The following is a 17,217-nucleotide window of genomic DNA, read 5'->3' on the forward strand; positions in this document are numbered from 1 at the left end:
CTCTTCCAGCCCCCCTACAATGACTGCTCCAGAAAGCCACTCATTCACAGAAGAGCAAGCGTGAGTGCTCTCCAACCCGGCTTTGTCTCCACAAGTCCCAAGGATTGGCAGGTAAATGAACCAAACACAGAAGAAGAGTCTGTCTGAGGCCCTTGAGATTCATAAAAACGTCAACAAAGGCTGGATATAGTGGCACACAAGTCTTGGGAGGCAGAGGCAGGTGGCTCTTTCTGAGATGGAAGACAGCCTGGACTACATAGTGAGTTCCAGGCCAGTCAGGGCTACATAGTGAGAACCTTTCTCAAAGACAAAACAACCAAAATCACGTGTACAGGCAAAAATATAGTTCTGTCTTGCAGCTGCTTCCAGTGATATGACCTCCAGAGTCAGCTCCCAGCCTCCAGGCACCTGGAGCCTTCATTTCAAGCCCCTCCTACAGTCCTGAGGCCATGCATCTGGAAATAGTGTCTTTGCAAAGGTAATCAAATTAAGATGAAGTCATTAGATTGGGTCTAATCCAATAGGACCTGTGTCCTTAAGAAGAGAAGACACAGATGGCCACAGAATGATGGCTGGGGAAGTCATTTGCAGTCAGAGGGGAGATGGAGAAGCATCCACCAGTGAAGACACAGACAGGCTAGAGGCATCCAGCAGGGTCCTCGTTCTCCACCCCAAGCCAAGGACTTGAGGTCCTGCCAGCATATGGCCTCAGTCTTCCAACCTCTAATCCAATGACAAAAAGGAGCCGCTTTTGCCTTTTGGAGCCTCCCAGACCCTGGCACTTGGCTAAGAAGACTTCAGAAAAGGAATGTGGCACCTTGGGTGAAGGGGCACTGGGTGCAGACCCTCTTTGTGTGTGAAGGCAGGCATGGGTGACGGGGCAGAGGAAGGCAGCATTAGGAGACAGGGAAACTCCCTGGCGATTCTCAGCTGCTCAGGCCAGGTGTTGGGCCTGTGGTAGCACCTGCGTCTGATACAAAGCGTCTCTTCCTGGGCGGGGGCGGGGGGGGATCTCCACCACCTGTTCTGGGAGCACATTTCAAGATCCTGCAAGCTTCATGTCCCCCTACCCTCACAGGTTCTCTGAGTCTTGCCTCCTGCACAGCTGGCTTCCCCTTTGCATCACCTGCTGGGATACTTCTTTCCCATCCCAAGTGCCTTTCTTCAGCATGTCGCAGAATACAGTTTCCATGAAAACTGGCCTTTCCCCAGCCTGTTCATTTCTAGTTGTTTTAAATTGTGTCTGTCACTCTCACCTTGTCACAGACTCCAGGCCTGTGTCTTCTCATGTCTCCGAAAGTGAGAGTCAGTCCTGGGCAGGGAATGTTTGTCACTGAGCTGCGGCACTGTTTTCAGCCGTGGTCATAGGGGAAGATGCTCTCCTCTTCTTTCCCAGGAGACAGACTGTGAATGCCTTGTGTGTGTGGACCCATGCTGCCTGGATGGCCTGGAGCCCGGGCCACAACACTAACATTCCTGCCAATTTGTTTTGTCTTCTCAGAGACACCGCCTGACCACTCGGACAGAATCCGTCTCTCCCCATTCTTCTCCTCAGACACCTTGCACATGCATGTCTTACATATCCACCTGCTAGTCCATCTATGGGTCTGAGCTTAGAGTCCAGGAATGTGAGGGTGTGCTTCTGCAAGGGGCTACAGCGTCATTCACAATAGCCATTAGGCAAAAGCAACCTGCACCATTGAGATGACTAGAGAAACAACACACAGTGTAGTATTATTTAGCCTTTAAGAGGAAGAAAACTGAATTCAAACCCATATTAAAAGACTAAAATATGGGGCTGGGGAAATGGCTCAGCAGTTAAGAGCACTGACTGCTTTTCCAGAGGACCTGGGTTCAATTCCCAGCACCCACATGGCAGCTCACAGCTGTCTGAAAATCCAGTTCCAGGGGACCTGACACCTTTGCTCCAATGCACATAAAATAAAAAAGATAAATAAATCATAAAAATTAAAAAAAAATAAAAAAGACTAAGATAAAAAAATATAAAAATAAAGGAATGCTGTGTCTGAAAGATGACCCAATGACCCATTGGGTTAAGGTACTTGCTGTGTGACACTCAAGACCTGCATGGCAGAAGGAAAGAACGAACTCCTTCAATTTGTCCTCTCACCTCCATATGTGTGTTGTGGCACACACACACACACACACACACACAAACACACACACACATGCATAGATGTGCATACACACACAATTCATTCAATTTTTTTTAAAGAAAAGGAATTAAAAAGAGGAATTCTGGTGCCTACTACCATATGGATGGACCTTGAAGATTTTTTTACTAAGAGAAATAAGAGCAAATATTATACACTCCAACTTCCAGGCAAGTGCTGATGGTCAAGTTCAGAGAGGAAGCACAATGTCGGTTATCAGCGGGAGCTCCATGGGCAGAGTTTCAGCTTTCTCAGTCAACACTAGTGACTGCATATATGTGAGTATGATATGATGTTTATATAATGAGAAACTGTTAGTAATTAGTACCATATCTGTTCTGTCTTGTTTTACATCAACTCGATACAAGCTGCAGTCATCAGGGAGGAGGGGCCTCCATTGAGAAAATGCCTTACAGCTGGATCTTATGGAGGCATTTTCTTAATTAGTGGAGACAATGCCTCCATAAGATCTGGATGTAAGGCATTTTCTATTTTTTAAAATTTATTTATTTATTAAAAATGTCCACTTTCTCCCCTCCTCCCATTTCCCTCCCTCTCCCCCCACTCTCCCTCCCCCCTTCCTCTCCAGTCCTAAGAGAAGTTGGGATGCCCTGCCCTGTGAGAAGTCCAAGGCCCTCCCTGCTCCATCCAGGTCTAGGAAGATGAGCATCCAAATAGACTAGGCTCCCAAAAAGCCAGTACATGCAGTAGAATCAAAGCCCAGTGATAAGGCATTTTCTTAGTGATCAATAGAGGAGGGTCCAGTGCAGTGTGGTTGGTACAGTCCCTGGGCTGGTGGTCCTGGGTTCCATAAGAAGTAGGCTGAGTAAGTTATGAAGACCAAGCCAGTAAGCAGCATCTTTTTATGACCTCTACATCAGTTCCTGCCTCCAAGGTCCTGCCTTGTTTGAGTTCCTGTTCTGACTTCCTTTGGTGATGAACAGTGCCTTGGAATTGTAAGTCAAAGAACCTTCTCCTCCCCAACTTGCTTTGGTCATGGCGTTTCATCATAACAACAGAAACCCTAAGACAATGTCCACTAACTCAGACGTCACTCATTGCAGCAGAGGTGGAATTTCTCTGAACTGACCCTGAGAAAGATAACCAGTTCTCATCACTGGCTAGAGTTATATAAAGCTGGCCTCCTGTGGCCCAAGCCTCTATAAAATGCGGTTGTGGCGTTGATCCAACATCCTCTGCCTCCTGCTTGCAGTCCTAGCCATCTCCTTAACCTACCCAGGGCACACTTCCCTCCAGAAACACCCTGACTGCTCCAGCCTGCACCCTGCCCTACCTCTGCCCTTTGGTCTGGAACAGGATGCAATACCTGTGCCTGCACAGCCACACATGATGGGCATGCTGTGGAGCGTCAGCTTTCTCTTCACACTCAGGTTTAAGTTCCTGAGTCTGGGGCCATGACTCTTATTTCTTTACTGTCTCTCAGAGCACTCTGCATCAAGGGCCATCCACGGGACATAGCTTGTCTTACATCTGAAGAATCAAATTCATGAGATTGAGGGCTTGTGCTCTGTTTCCTACAATGTTTACACAGGGCTGGGTGGATTTACAAGTTCAGAGGATTAAAATGCCAGTCTCTCTACCTGCTTGTCTGAGCTGGTCAGAGACACACCTAGACTCTCTCTGACTTGAGATTCGCAGGCACGTTTGGCAGATCTCTCTGACCAGCAGCTCTCCGCGTCCATTCCTGCAGACAGAGGAAGGAGACACCAGAGGTTCCTACACAAGCAAGATTCCTGTATGGTAGGGGTCATGATTGGCATATTTCACTAGAGCCTGGGGTAGGTGCTGCTAAAGTCCACTCACGTTGTTCTGCCCTTGCCAAACAGTCTCTTGGTCACTGATTGGTTTTCTGAGCACGGTGACATGTAAAAGGGAACGAGGGAAGAAGAGAGAAAGAATCAGCATTCTGGGCATCTGAACAGCTGCCAAGGCAAAGCAGCGCAAGGGCCGCAGTTCTGTTGAAAACAACATGCCAGCTCTTTCCCTGGCTCCTCCTCCAAATGAAGAGGCAACAGCAGGAGCACACAGAGCTTGTGGGATGTTGATGTTCCATCTCCAGCCAGACTCCAAGATCCTCACAGGCAGGTGAGACGATCTATACATGTCTGTATTACGTACAGGGACTACACACTTCCTGCTTCATATCTGTTCACAAGAATCTTTCTGTGCAACAAGATTTGGAGGAGACTAGAAGTTTTGAAAGAATCAATAATAAATTAGGTTTTTTAAAAAAAAAAAGATTTGGAGGAGATTAAATGCATTTTGGCTAATTAATGAAACATTCCATTATAGATGAAATAATCATAAATACATACATATAATTTGTGTTTTACTTCTTGTTTTTGAATACCAGTGCCAAGGATGGCTCCCACCTGGGGTCCCACCTGTAGAAACACAGGACTGTGTCTTCATTTTAGTAAGAATGCCTCTGAGGGTGCCTGAACTGGCCTTGTCCCATAGCCACACAGATGAATATCTTGCATATCACCATAGAACCTTCATCTGGCGATGGATGGAGATAGAGACAGAGACCCACATTGGAGCACTGGACTTAGCTCCCAAGGTCCAAATGAGGAGCAGAAGGAGGGAGAACATGAGCAAGGAAATCAGGACCACGAGGGGTGCGTCCACCCACTGAGACAGTAGGACTGATCTAATGGGAGCTCACCAAGGCCAGCTGGACTGGGAGTGATGGAGCATGTGATCAAAATGGACACTCTGAACGTGGCTGGCAATGAAGGCGGATTGAGAAGCCAAGGACAATGGCACTACTGCATGGACTGACTTTGTGGGAGCCTGGTTTGTTTGGATATTCACCTTTATAGACCTGGATAGAGAGGGGAGGACCTTGGACTTCCCATGGAGCAGGGAACCCTGACTGCTCTTAGGACTGGAGAGGGAAGGGGAGATGAGATGGGGAGGGGAAGGGAAAAGGAAGGTGGGGAGGAGGTGGAAATTTTTAATAAATAAATAAATAAAAATGAAAAAAAAAAAAAGAACGCCTGAGTCTATAGCTCCTCCTTGCAACAAAGCCAAAAGCCCCAGCCTTTCACTCAGCTCTTGGGCAGAGGAGGGATGGGAATTGAATATAGAGCCTTGCACATGCCAGACAAGTAAGTGCCCTGCCACCAAGCTGCAAACCCACAACTTTCCCTTTTAAATTTCTTTTTCTTTACTTAGTGTGCACACACATACCCATGCCGTAACACGCGTGTGAGGAGTCACTGGATAACTTTCAGGAGTCAGTTCCCTCCTTCTGCCGCGTGGGTCCCTGGGATTAAGTGCAGGTATGGCAGTGGGCACCTTTCCCTGCTGAGTCTTCTTCCCAGTCCCCACTCTCCCCGTCACCCCCAGGTACCCATGGGTTCTCCAGGCTGACCTTGCAGTAAGTCTGTAGCCCGGGTAAGCCTTGCCCTTCTGATTTCCCTGCCCCAGCCCCAGTGGCTGGGCTGACAGCCCTGCACCATCAGTCTCGCTCCCTTGTTTTTGAGCGCTTGTCTTTGGATCACCGGGCTTGACACTAAATGACTTTCAACTATTTGCAAACAAGTTCAAAGGACAAAGATTTGCTGGATGGCGAATCTTGAAGAGAATGTGAAATCCCAGAAATGCCTGGCACACGGTTGTGTTCATCAGGATCAAAAAGCTGTTGTTACACAAGAATCCCAGAATGTTTGGAGAGCGGGGGAAGCCGTGTGTGAGCCGAAAGGTCCGTGCAATCGCCTTTGGGCAAACCCGACAAGCTCAGCACTGCAGAGGCCAGCTGGGCAGCGTCAGGGAGAAGCTGAGCTCAGTTTTGGACTGGGAGAGTGGTGGGGATTCCAGTAGCTAGTGCTATTTTATGGTCACGCCCACATTAATCAACAGTCACCTACTCATTCTTAGCCAGGAAATAAAACCTTGCACATAGTCATGCCCTCAGCCTTACAACAAGAGAGGCTTCCCGGTGGAATCCCACTCCTCCCTCACGTGTGTCCAGGTCCCTTTCTCTAATGCCTGCTCTGGGATTTCCCTTCTGTGGCTTACCTTTGCAATTGGAGTTCACCCAACCACTGGGACGCTGCATATCACTGCCTAGGACCCTGGGTTCTTGTACTCTCCTCCTCTAGCCTTTAGTTGCTCTTTCATCCTGGAACTGATGTCCATGCATCCCTGCTACCTCCTCTGAGTCCTCCTTTCCATTCTGGGTACCTCTCCCCAGCCCAGTCTTACAGGTTTCTCTCAGTTCCTTCCCATGATTGTTTGTGCTCCATACCAGAGTTTAGTCCACGGTCTCTTCACGGTCATACTCACCTCCTTGGAAGGTGTGCATCTAATACTTAAATGCCTTGAAACATTGATGTTTCCCAGACCACCTTATCCTGAGCTCTGTACCAATATGGCCTACTTTCTATAAGTCACACTCGGCAGGTAGAAGGCTGCTGTCCTAGCAGAAATCTGCTCTGTATCCCATGGACACTTCACAGGGAAAGGCTGTTGTCAGCTAGGCGGCTAAGCAGAAGCCATGCCCACTGGTTCCACCATCCCTCTTATCAAGGCCTGCACCATCTTGAATTCAACACTTTGCCATCTCCTCTGAATATTTGTGGTCCAAGGTCCCCATCGTGTGGCAGACTGGTGGCTGACCCATAAATCTCCAGCCAGGCCTTCTGCAGCTAACATCTTCTGAAGTGCAGGACTGTAAACATGGCTATGTTTCCACCCTGTCTAAAACCTGCTGTCCCCATTCCCTTAGACAATGTGAACTCATGAATCACGGAGTGCTAAGGACCCTTCAGGTTCTCAGGCCACCCCCAGCTCCTCTTCCCTTATATTGAGCACTGCCATTCTCTGGGTCTTGGGTTGGACTGAATCTAAGTCTTCTACTTCCAATCCAGCCTCCCACCCATGCTTCCTGTGCCATTTCTTCAGGCATGACTTTAGAAGTGGCATTCTGTCAGCCTCCTTGACTATTCTTGGACTTTTGGGTTCTTAGCAAGCAGCCTACTGTGCCGGTTTGGTTTTGGTTTTGGTTTGGTTGCCAACTTGACACAGCTAGAGTCATCTGGGAAGGGGGAACCTTAATGGAGAAGATGCCTCCATCAGACTGGCCCGAAGGTAAGTCTGTGGGCAGTTTCTTGACTAACAATTGATGGGGAGGGCCACCCCTAGGTGGCATTTTAGGAAAGCAAACTCAACAAATTATAAGAACAGGCCAACACAGTGTTCCTCTTTGGTCTCTGCTTCAGTTCCTGCCTTGACCTCCCTTAATGATGAACTGCTCCATGAACGGGTAAGACAGGTAACCTTTTCCTGCCCAGGGTGCTTTTTGGTCAGTGTTTTATCACAGCAACAGCAATGCAGACCCGACGCCCGTGCAAGCGGTGATGGAAGGATCCTCACGACAGTGACTCCCTATCAGTCCCGGTGCTTAGCACCCAGGAGACTGCTGCTGGGGTGGTGTTAGTCATCCGTTAACAGGATAGAAAGGGGGCTCAGCCCTGGTCAACACCAACTCTTATTTTAATGAGAAACTGAAGTTCTAGGAGAGCAACCAATTCTTTCTAAGTCCCCCATGAGGCAGGAGGGGTCAAATCCAAAATCGTTCTCTCCAAACGTATGCCCCCACCCGTCCCTGCTACTCCCCTCACGGCCAGCCAGTCAGCCCCAGTGCTTCTGTCTGCCCCACTTGCAGGACTCCAGGCTCAAGCCCCCCTCACCAGGAGCACTGCAAAGTGTGACACAGGAACAGCTTATACGACTTGTTCAAGTACCTGTTCAAGTACCGCCTCTTTTCCTACCTCCAAGACAGGTACAGATGGGGGCACTTGAAGCCCCTCGAAGGGCTGCAAACAGGTAGAGTACAGAGTCCCAGCACGGAGAGTGATAATGCTGGGCCCAGAGAAACAGGCACAAAGCAGCCTGCCCACTCTGCCTCTCCTAGCCCTCACTCCTTCCTGCCAAGCTTCTGAGCTGTCAAAGTTGTGAGCGCGCCAGCGTGCACACACACACACACACACACACACACACACACACAGGTACGCCCGGCACAGGGAACCGGGGTAGTTGTTTGGCATCTGGGCATATTACATATTGGTTGGGAAGACCAGCTAGTTAAGCTTAACTTCCCTGGGGTGGCAGGAAAGATCTTTCCCTGTGGCTGGAGATGGCAGTAAATAGACCAGTCTGGCTTCCCACCCCTGGTTCAGTTAACAGTCCCGGAACTTCAGATTTGAGCTTTAATGAACTTCAAGTGCATACATAACTATTCTTTCCCTTTAGACAGAAATATCCTGCTCAGTTGATCTAGTTGATCCCCAGAAACTCCCGATTTCCAGTGCATGGAAATCTCTGTATGTTCCTTGTCACGGCTGTCAAGAGTTAAGTATGCTTTTCGGACTTCTCAACTTTATGGAAAGGACAATGGCACGTCTCCTGGTACTTCAGCAGAAACCTAAGTGTGAGTGTTGAAAGCCCACGAAGTCTCCAGGCATGAGTCTCCCAAATCTGTTAGGAAAGGAAGAATGAGGGTCTGAACTTCGCTTAGAAGAAGATTGGAGGTGGCACAACCTCAGAGGAATTGGGCCAGGCTGGAGCTGAGAGGTTCGAGGTCGAGGTTGGGAGGGTCACTTCGCCATGGATACGTTGGTGCCGCACAAGATGGGTCTTGCGGCTGAAACTCTTGGCGCATTGCGGGCAGGAGAAGGGGCGGGAGCCGGTATGGATTGCCTGGTGGCGGACCAGGTTGGTTTTGGAGCTGAAGCAGCGGGCGCAGACAGCACAAGCGTGGGGGCGACTGCCTGTGTGCACTGCCTGGTGGCGGCCTAGGTGAGATTTGCGACTGAAGCGGCGGCCACACTGCGCACAGGCAAAAGGTCTGGCACCGCTGTGGGCCCGGGAGTGGGCGACCAGATTGGGCCGCGAGCCAAAGCGGCGGCCACATTGCGCACAGGCGAAGGGCCTTTCCCCAGTGTGTACACGCCGGTGACGGGCTAGGTGCTGCCCGTGAGCGAATCCGCGCCCGCAGTCGGGGCAGAAGAAGGAGCGCTCACCCGGGGTGGTGCGCTGGGGCGTCGCAAGTTCCGAACCCGGGCCACAGTCAGGAGCGTGGGGAGCGCAGGCTGAGGGTTCCGTGGCGGCGGGGTCTACGGTGGCGCCCAGTGCACATTCATCGCACCCAAAAGGGCGACCCTCGGTGAGATGCAAACTCTGGTGCGTAGCGAGGTTCTTTTTCCAGCCAAAGCTCAAGCCACAGTGGGAGCAAGCGAAAGGCTTAGGGCCAGGAGGGGACGAGGCAGGAGAATGGGGTGAGGCAGGAGCGTCGGTAGAGGACCGGGTGCGACTAGCAGCATCGTGCACCCTCTGGTGCCGCACCAGGTGTTGCTTATGTGTGAAACTGCGTGTGCACTGGGTGCATTGGTAGGGCCTCTCGCCGGTATGGATACGCTGGTGGCGGATCAGGTGTGTCTTCTTGCGGAAACGCTTCTCGCATTCGGTGCAGGGAAAGGGCCGCTCTCCGGTGTGGGTCTTCTGGTGCGAACCTAGGTGGATCTTCTGGCTGAAGCGTTTGCCGCACTCAGCACAAGGGTAGGGCCGCTCGCCGGTGTGTGTGCGGAGGTGGCGGGTCAGGTGTGCCTTCTTACTGAACCGCTTATCGCACTCAGAACAAGGGAAGGGACGTTCGCCGCGGTGACTGCGTTGGTGTAGCAGCATATGGGCGCGCTGCGTGAAACTGCGGCCACAATCCGGGCAGGCACAGGGTCCCTCACCCCTGTGCAACCTCTGATGCAGCCGCAGAGTTAGCTGATCCCGGAAACGCCGCTCACATTCCTCGCAGCCATAAGGCTTCTCAGGGATGGGAGCCCACCCTGACAGCGCGAGCCCACCTAGAGATCCTGGAGTCCCCGGTTCCAGCTTGTATGCAACAGTCAGGTGACCCAAGTCAGGAGCAGGAAAAGGACTGGGAAGGAAGGAGAGATGCTGGGGCCATTCCACCTCCTCCTCTGCCTCCTGATCCTCATCCTCAACCTTCACCTTCCGAATCATCCATTCCTCCCCTGAAAAATCATTTTAAAAAATTGTTTGAAAGCCCATCCACAGGCACATTCATTTCCTCACATTCATGAGGAAGGCAGGCTCGTCATATTCATTTCCCTGCAGTCTGGCTCCTCTTTGTACCCTATGCAAAGTTCCTGAGAATCAGTAAACCCCAAAGTCCTCTTTCATCCTCTTTCTGTTCCCTCTTCAGCCAATGCTGCTGGCCAACACTGCCCCTCTTGGGGCCTTTCTCTCAGGGTGGCCAGTTCCCCCACTCAGGAACTTTTCCTTGAATCTTAGTAGACTCGTTTCCCTTGCTCCACTGGACTGCTGCCCACTTCTGTCCCAAACTTTCTCTGAGCTTCCATCACCCAGAGGCTGCCCCCATCATCCTGGCTGGCAGGTTTTCTGGAAGTAGTTTCTCATCCCCAGTTCAGCCGCCCTTCCTCAGTGTCCTTCAAACTGGTTATAGCTTGGTAACAACCAAACACCTGACCTTCAAAGGCCTCCTCCCCAGCTAACTTTAACCTTAGGAGGTAGGATGGCCCGGGGAACCTGAGTGCCTCCCCTTTTGCTTCTTCCCTAAGCACCAGGGCACCCCCCCACACACACACACACACACTCCTGCCTTCTCAAAAGCTCCCTGCGCTGCTCCGTTCCCTTTGGCACCCACTACTCAGCTCCCTTCCTCCTGATCTACTGGACTGGGAAGTCCCATTATGAAAGCTTACAGGAGGCTGGAGCTTACAGGAGCTTACAGGAACAAGGCCCTAGAAAAGGAGGAGGTGACAGACTGGTGTTTGCTGGCTGGGGGAACTGGTCAGTGTTCAGCTGCTGGGAGAAGCACGAGGGAGCTCCAGGCCTCAAGGGGCGCTTCAGCCCAAGGGCAGATTCAAGTTCCTAGGGAACTCTGACAAAATGCATCCACGCGTGCTGAGGAATCCGGTCTCTTCCTTTAAAGCCTCCACCCCCACCAGCCCCAGTGACTCTTGCCTGAGAGCGGGTGAGCCACATGATCTGAGTGCTGCCTGGCCCTGAAAGCCTGTCATAGCCTGAGCCTTGATCGTATTACACACGGATTGTGTTCACTCCCGGTTTCTAACTCACTGGTTCCGAATCACTGTCTGCTTACTCTCTTATGTCACCTCCCTCTTCTCCAGGCTTCTGGTTGCAGAGCGCCCGCCCGCCCGCCCGCCTGCCCAGTTTCCTTGTCCAGGTGTGAGGTTTTGTCTTTCTTCGCTGCTCTCCAACCTGTCACACGTCACCTTTCCTGCTTCCAGCCTGGAAGTCCTTTCTCATCCAAGAATGCCTGCCCCTCCCCCACCCAACCCACCAGCTGAAATCCACACTTCTCTCACAGTGCAGTATACAAAGCAACACTTTGACACATCCGGCACATAGGGATCCTTTACCATAAATTCCTATAGCAATTACCATTTAATATTAGCTTCTGTGCTTAATTAAAAATCTTGTGGCTATGTATTGTTGCTTTGATTATTTGTTCTGCCTCATAGTAATAGCAACCCGGCCACGTCTTAGCTTCTGGATGGGAGACATCTTGAATTCTAATTTTGTGTCCAATAACAAAGTGTCTTTATGTGTCTGACAAAAATCAGCTCGGTAACCATTTATTTGAGGCCAACTATGGATGAGGCAGCGTGTATGCACTGTCATAAAGCTTCATACCAGCCATGAAGTTACTGTCACCCTGATGATAGGCGAACAAACCACCCCTGGAGTGAACACAGTACTGCCCCCCCAATCCAAGAGCATTCAACAGGTCAGTGCAGAGCAAGGGCGCAATCCACGTCTGTGCAGCTAGATGCCCCATCTTTTCCCGCTACACTCGACACCTTTGTGCAGCAGGCACTAAATGCATCCTTGTTAGGTAAGTGATGTCGCTCAAGCAAGTGGTGAAGAATGGAAGAAGTGACGGGTAGAGCCATGGAGAGACTGCCTGGGGAATGGGAGAGATGAGCTAATGGCTACAGACTGGGACCCTTGGTCCCATGAAGATCAGCGGAGGTTTGGGAAGAGGAGCATGCAGCATAGAGGCAGCGAACAAGCTGATTAACGCCCTGTATGTTTGTGGTGATTAAAATCCAAGAGAGCAATAGCGTGTATGAGCTGGGGGACATGATGAGGGAAGTTGGGACTTCTACAAGTGGGTTAAAGTGAGATGTACTTCCTGTTGGTACCCTCTGCTCCCATTCTGCTATCCCCAGATGTGAAACTCCTTTGGAGCTCTCAAAGTCTACAGAGGAGAGGGGACAGGGCCTGGATGAGCACAGCAATCTCTGAGAGAAGCTCTGGATCTTGCTTGGTCCCTTTTCCCTTTGCCTGATTCTAGAGCATCATGAAGACTCACCTGGGACAGAGCCTGCAGGTTCAGTCTTCTGTGGGACACAAGCCTGGCTGCCCATGCAAGGAGCTTCAGCTTGTTCTCTGTGGATGGCTTCTTTCTGGCCAGGAGTCTCATGCCCTGGAAGAGAAGAGGATACTCCAAGGACTGCCGAAACATCAGACAGAAGACAGTTCCCATTGGGACTAGGAAGCAAGCCTGAATCCCCACCCCATCCTTCCACTGCCCCCCCAAAGAATTCTATCATATGCCATACCTGCAAAGGCAAATTCCCAGTGGCCAAGGCAGGTACTAAGGGTGGACAAGAGCCACAACCGTGAGGAAATTCTGGACTGTGTGTTTTATGAAGAGGTGAAAGTAAGCAAAGACCTTTGACCTGAGCAGTTAGGCCTCCCATTTCCAAGGCAACACAGGTTAGATCTAGCCATAGGCATTGCTGTCTCGTCCCACCTGCAGCCACCCAGGTTCCTCTCACTTTGCCTTAGCCCTCCTCCCGCCCCTTCCACCTTCTAAGGCCGTTTACAACTTTTACTGTGTTTACATTTCTTGCTGGCTGACTGCTGCCCCCTCTAAGATTAAACTCCATGAAGGGAGGCACCCAGGTCTATTTAGTGCCTAAGGAGTTCCAAATGTCCAGAATAGCGTCCAGCACAGAGTAGGTGCTTAACAAATGACTCGTGGAAGAAAGGATCCTCTTTCCTAAGACCTCCACTGTCCCCACTTACCTGAGCACGACTGCGGCGGACGCTCTTCCCTAGATGACATCTTCCCCTGGGCATTACTGAACCCATTGCTGGACTCACTTTGGGGAGCCATCTCTGGCTGTCCCACTGAGAATCCTGTTATAAGCAGAGGGATGAGTTCAAATGGAGCTTCTGGTATTAAACTGGTATCAGATGGGCATTTTCCCAGCTGGCACGGGAAGGAGCGTATCTCTTGTCTGCATGGACAAAGGACTGCCCAAGCTCCCCAGCAGCCTGGCCAGTTATTAACTTCAACCCCTTTAATTGAGGCGGAGCGGGGAGGGGGGGAAAGAAAAATAGAATATTTTGAACTAGAAAGAGCTAAATTCCAGTGCTGACTGCCACCAAGCTAAGGATCTGCACTTGGTTTCCAAAGCCTACATGGCGGGACATAACAAACTCAGAAAGCTGTCCTAACATCCATACATGTGCACGTAATAAAGATAAACACAGCAAATACGTAAATGTAGTAAGTTTTTTGTTGCTTCTAGCTACCAGTGCTCTGTGAATTCCATGAATACAGACAGTCTGGTAGACCCATCCTGGTCTGGACAGAGACCCATGATGCTTCCCTAAAAAGGTATCTGCCTCTCCAGACCCCCAAGGGCCCAGGGTTGTAAACTCCTGAGGATTGCATTTATACAAAGTATGCGGAGCAACCCCCACCCTCCTGGTTCCTTTGTCCTCACTCACCCAAGGAGTTCAGGGCCTCCAGGGTCTCTCTCATGGCCCCAGGAGTGGCTCTTCTAGGTGATCAGGTCACAGACCCTAAAAAGACAGCCTTGTTCAGAATCTTCCTGTCAGTCTTCACCTAGGTCTCGGCTATCCCCAAGAGCACCAAAGTGATGTCCCAGGCACAGGTGAGGGAACTCGGGGCAAACTGCATCTGGAGCAGAGACTTCTTAAGATGGGTACCCAATGACATGGAGCCTTCTGTAAACGCTGGCTGGCTATAGACATCAGCCCCTGACCCCACCTACAGTCAAATCTCTAGAACCCTCCCCAAGGCCACAAGCAGGCACTCACCACCCACTGTGTCTTTGCCTGGGGAAGTATGGGGACCGCTTAATTCTCTGGATAGAGGGTGGGAGACCAAGGTGAGGAGTGGGAAACTTCACGTGGAACCTCTAGCCATCACGGCAGGAGCTAGTGAAACAGAAGCTAGCCTTAGGGGTGTAGTGTCATTTTTAGGGCGACTGGGGGTGGTGTTGAACAGAGTCCTTGCTGAGTAATAAATGACTCTCCTCTCCCTAAACCCCTACCTCAAAGTCACACAACCCCCATAGGACTAACTAGGCTAGGACACCCCCACACCAGGCCAGGACACTCCCCGATTTTTGCACTTCCCTGCTCCTCCTCCAACCGGTTCTCTGCCCCTCCTTCAGCAGACTCCCCTCCCCCCTCCCTGGCAGCCTTCCCTCTGCCCCTCCCCTCTCCCTCAGCCTTCCGCCCTCTCTCCCCACCAAATCTGGCAGGCTTTTGGGACTCCTCCTACTGCCCCGCCCCCTTGGCTCCGCCCCTGCGCGCACCCGCCGGGTCAACCCCTTGGGGCCCCCTTGGAATAGGCCCTCAGCAGCTACCGCCTTCCTTGACCCTCCCCAGCACTCTTGGGCAGCGCTCCCCTCCCCCTTCCTCCTATGCCCGCCCGCCTAGTTCTGGGTGCACCACCCCCTTCCCGGGCTGCACACTCTCTCCCTTCCTTCCCCCTCCTCTTTTCCTTCCTCCCCCCCACCAACTCCCGCCCTCCCCGTCTCAGCTGCTCTCCCCCACCCGTTTGCCCCTCCCCTCTCCTCCCCCACTCGGGTTTCTTTTCCTTCTTTCCTCTCCTCGGTTCCCTCCCCCTCCCCCACACCATCCTCCCCTCTGCTTCCCTCCCTCCTGCAGCTCTCCTTCCCCTCAGCGGCCCCCGCCTCCCTTCCCCCTCTGCCTACCCTGCAAGCTCCGGCTCCGCTTCCCTCCCCTCCCCGTCCCAGCCTTGTTCTTCCCCTCCCCCTCCCGGTCTGCTCCCTTGCTTCCAGTCTCACGCCCCCCACCCCAGGGGAATCCAAGCTAACCTCTCGGTTTCTGGACCTACTACCTGGCTCTGCCCCTCCCCATCCCTCTTTCTTCCCAACACACCCCCCTCTCGGTGGCCCCCGTGCCCGTTTCTGTTCCCTACTGACTTCTCACCCTCTCCAGAGTTTTCCTCCTGACCAGACTCCCCCACCCAATCCCCGTCCCCGTTAGATCTCCGGGAGTCACTCCGGGTCCCAGCCCTCTGCCCTGCACTAGGCTCACCTGTCAGCGTCCTTGGCTCCCGAGCGGTCCCATCCCCTGCGCCCGTCTCCTGCCCCTCCGCACTGGACCCCTCCTACACTCTATCCCGAGGAATCCTACTCCTTCTCTGGATCCTCCACGCAGGTCCCTCCCTCCCCCTTCCCACCTGCTCCCACGGGGCCGCTCCCACAGTCCTTGCCCTCCCCTCCAGTTCCCTAGTCTCTCCCTCACTCCTGGACCCTCCTTCCTCTGACCCTCGCCCCTCCCCCACACTCTTGCCTGCGCGCCCCTTCCCTCGGGGCTGTCACCTGCCGCGAGCCGGCTGCGTCTGCCAAGCTCCTTTCGAGTGGCGAGCGGAGACGCCTGCCTGGGAACCTCCAGTGTCCTTACCTGGCGGGCTCCTGTGGCTATGTGCCGTGGCCCGCTTCGGGGACCCAGGCGCTCGGGCCTCCGGTCCCGGGCGGCCGTATGCACAATGGCGCCCGCTGCCTACAGCTTGGGTGCGGGCTGCCCGAAAGACTCCGGGACTGACAGCCCTGAAACTTCGCGGGGAGGGGAAGGAAAGACGCGGAGGGAGAGGGTGTGGGGCAGCGTTGTGGGTGATGGGGGAGGAACCTGGGAAGCAGGAGCTCTGCCCCGGGCTACCAGGCTAAGGAGGTAGGGGCCAGGGGTCTTCAGGAGACCCTTCTTGGAAGGGTGCGCTAATAGGCTCAAGTGCAGGTGACGGTTTGTAGGCAAGATGCCCGGAGGGGTGAGATGGAAAGTGGGAGCTTAGGACCGGGGAAGGGAAGAGGGGAGAGAAGGAGAAGAGGAGGGTAGGGAGGAAGGGCACTCGGGCTAGGAGGGAGGGTGCTCTCAGCCTAGGAGGGAGGAGCTGGGGAAAGGTGGAGCGCCGAAAGGAGTGCTGGTGGTGAAGAGTTGGGGGAAGCTGGGAGAGGAGGGGGCCTTCTTGGGGAGGAGAGTAGTGTACGCATTGCTGTCTTCAAAATCGACAGTGCCAGCCGAGTATGTGGTATAGCCGCGGTCCCACGGGAGATTGTCTGGCCAGCGGAGACTGGGAGAGTCGGTTAGGGAAACTCCACCAGGATCCACCCAGACTGGAGAACGGGATCCGAGACGGGGGCTGAGGGCTAGGGACCAGCCTGAGAGCGAGGGATCACAAAGTAGAAAATGGGGAGAAGTTGAGCCTCTCTCCTCGACAGAGAGGGCTGGGCAGTAGAGGTTGCAGGGGGTGAGGATGGGCGGGGCAGGGCGGGGCGAAGGCTCGGGAGGGGGTCCAAGGGCAGAAAATCTTTGGTTTGACTCCCTCTCCCCAGACCTCTAACACCTTCCGTCTTTGCTCATGGGTGCACATACTCCTGGGCCTTACCCACCCACCTCTGCTCCTGGAGATCACCCCTCTCCCGTCCTGAAACTAAAATTCAAGAGGCTATTCCATGCCCTGTGATCTTTCTGCAAATTCCCGTGGGCTCCCACTTCCTCCTGCTTGCCCAATTTATATTTCTCCCTAGTCCAAGCTTCCCTGTCAGCCAAGTTGCAGAACAGAGCTGGGAGAGAATCGGAGAAGAGGAGGCCAATGAATGACCCTTGTGAACAGGACAAGGTCCCCAGCTATGTCACCCTGTCACAAGGATTGGTGACACCT

General features: G+C 52.7%; 2 protein-coding genes and 1 long non-coding RNA gene across 6 annotated transcripts in view; 2 read left to right on the forward strand and 1 right to left on the reverse strand.

Annotated features, from left to right (window-relative positions):
* Positions 1–3,567: 3,567 nt before the first annotated feature.
* LOC146889578 (uncharacterized) lies at positions 3,568–5,107 on the forward strand. Its single transcript, XR_014999852.2, has 3 exons — positions 3,568–3,935; positions 4,022–4,280; positions 4,549–5,107. It is a non-coding gene; the product is annotated as an uncharacterized LOC146889578 (long non-coding RNA).
* A 3,292-nt stretch (positions 5,108–8,399) lies between these two features.
* Znf467 (zinc finger protein 467) lies at positions 8,400–16,731 on the reverse strand. Of its 4 annotated transcripts, XM_087901659.1 has the most exons (6): positions 15,963–16,731; positions 14,343–14,462; positions 14,010–14,084; positions 13,299–13,412; positions 12,580–12,693; positions 8,400–10,231 (listed from the first exon to the last, which is right to left on the reverse strand). In XM_087901659.1, exons 3-6 carry the CDS (start codon positions 14,041–14,043, stop codon positions 8,718–8,720), a joined length of 1,776 nt encoding a protein of 591 aa, XP_087757785.1. In that variant the 5' UTR covers positions 14,044–14,084; positions 14,343–14,462; positions 15,963–16,731; the 3' UTR covers positions 8,400–8,717. The 4 variants fall into 4 exon arrangements, with proteins under 4 accessions (XP_087757785.1, XP_087757784.1, XP_087757787.1 ...); XM_087901658.1 differs by lacking the exon at positions 14,343–14,462; XM_087901661.1 differs by lacking the exons at positions 14,343–14,462; positions 15,963–16,731 and adding an exon at positions 15,881–15,901.
* LOC146889580 (SCO-spondin) overlaps positions 15,982–17,217 on the forward strand; it is a 56,175-nt gene continuing 54,939 nt past the window's right edge. The window contains exon 1 of the mRNA XM_087901751.1: positions 15,982–16,152. Within this exon, the coding sequence (XP_087757877.1) occupies positions 15,982–16,152 (171 nt within the window). The remainder of the gene's footprint in view (positions 16,153–17,217) is intronic.

The sequence above is a fragment of the Myodes glareolus genome, chromosome 25 (genome assembly GCF_982192425.1).
Source record: "Myodes glareolus chromosome 25, mMyoGla1.1, whole genome shotgun sequence".
NCBI classification, from domain to species: Eukaryota; Metazoa; Chordata; class Mammalia; order Rodentia; family Cricetidae; genus Myodes; species Myodes glareolus.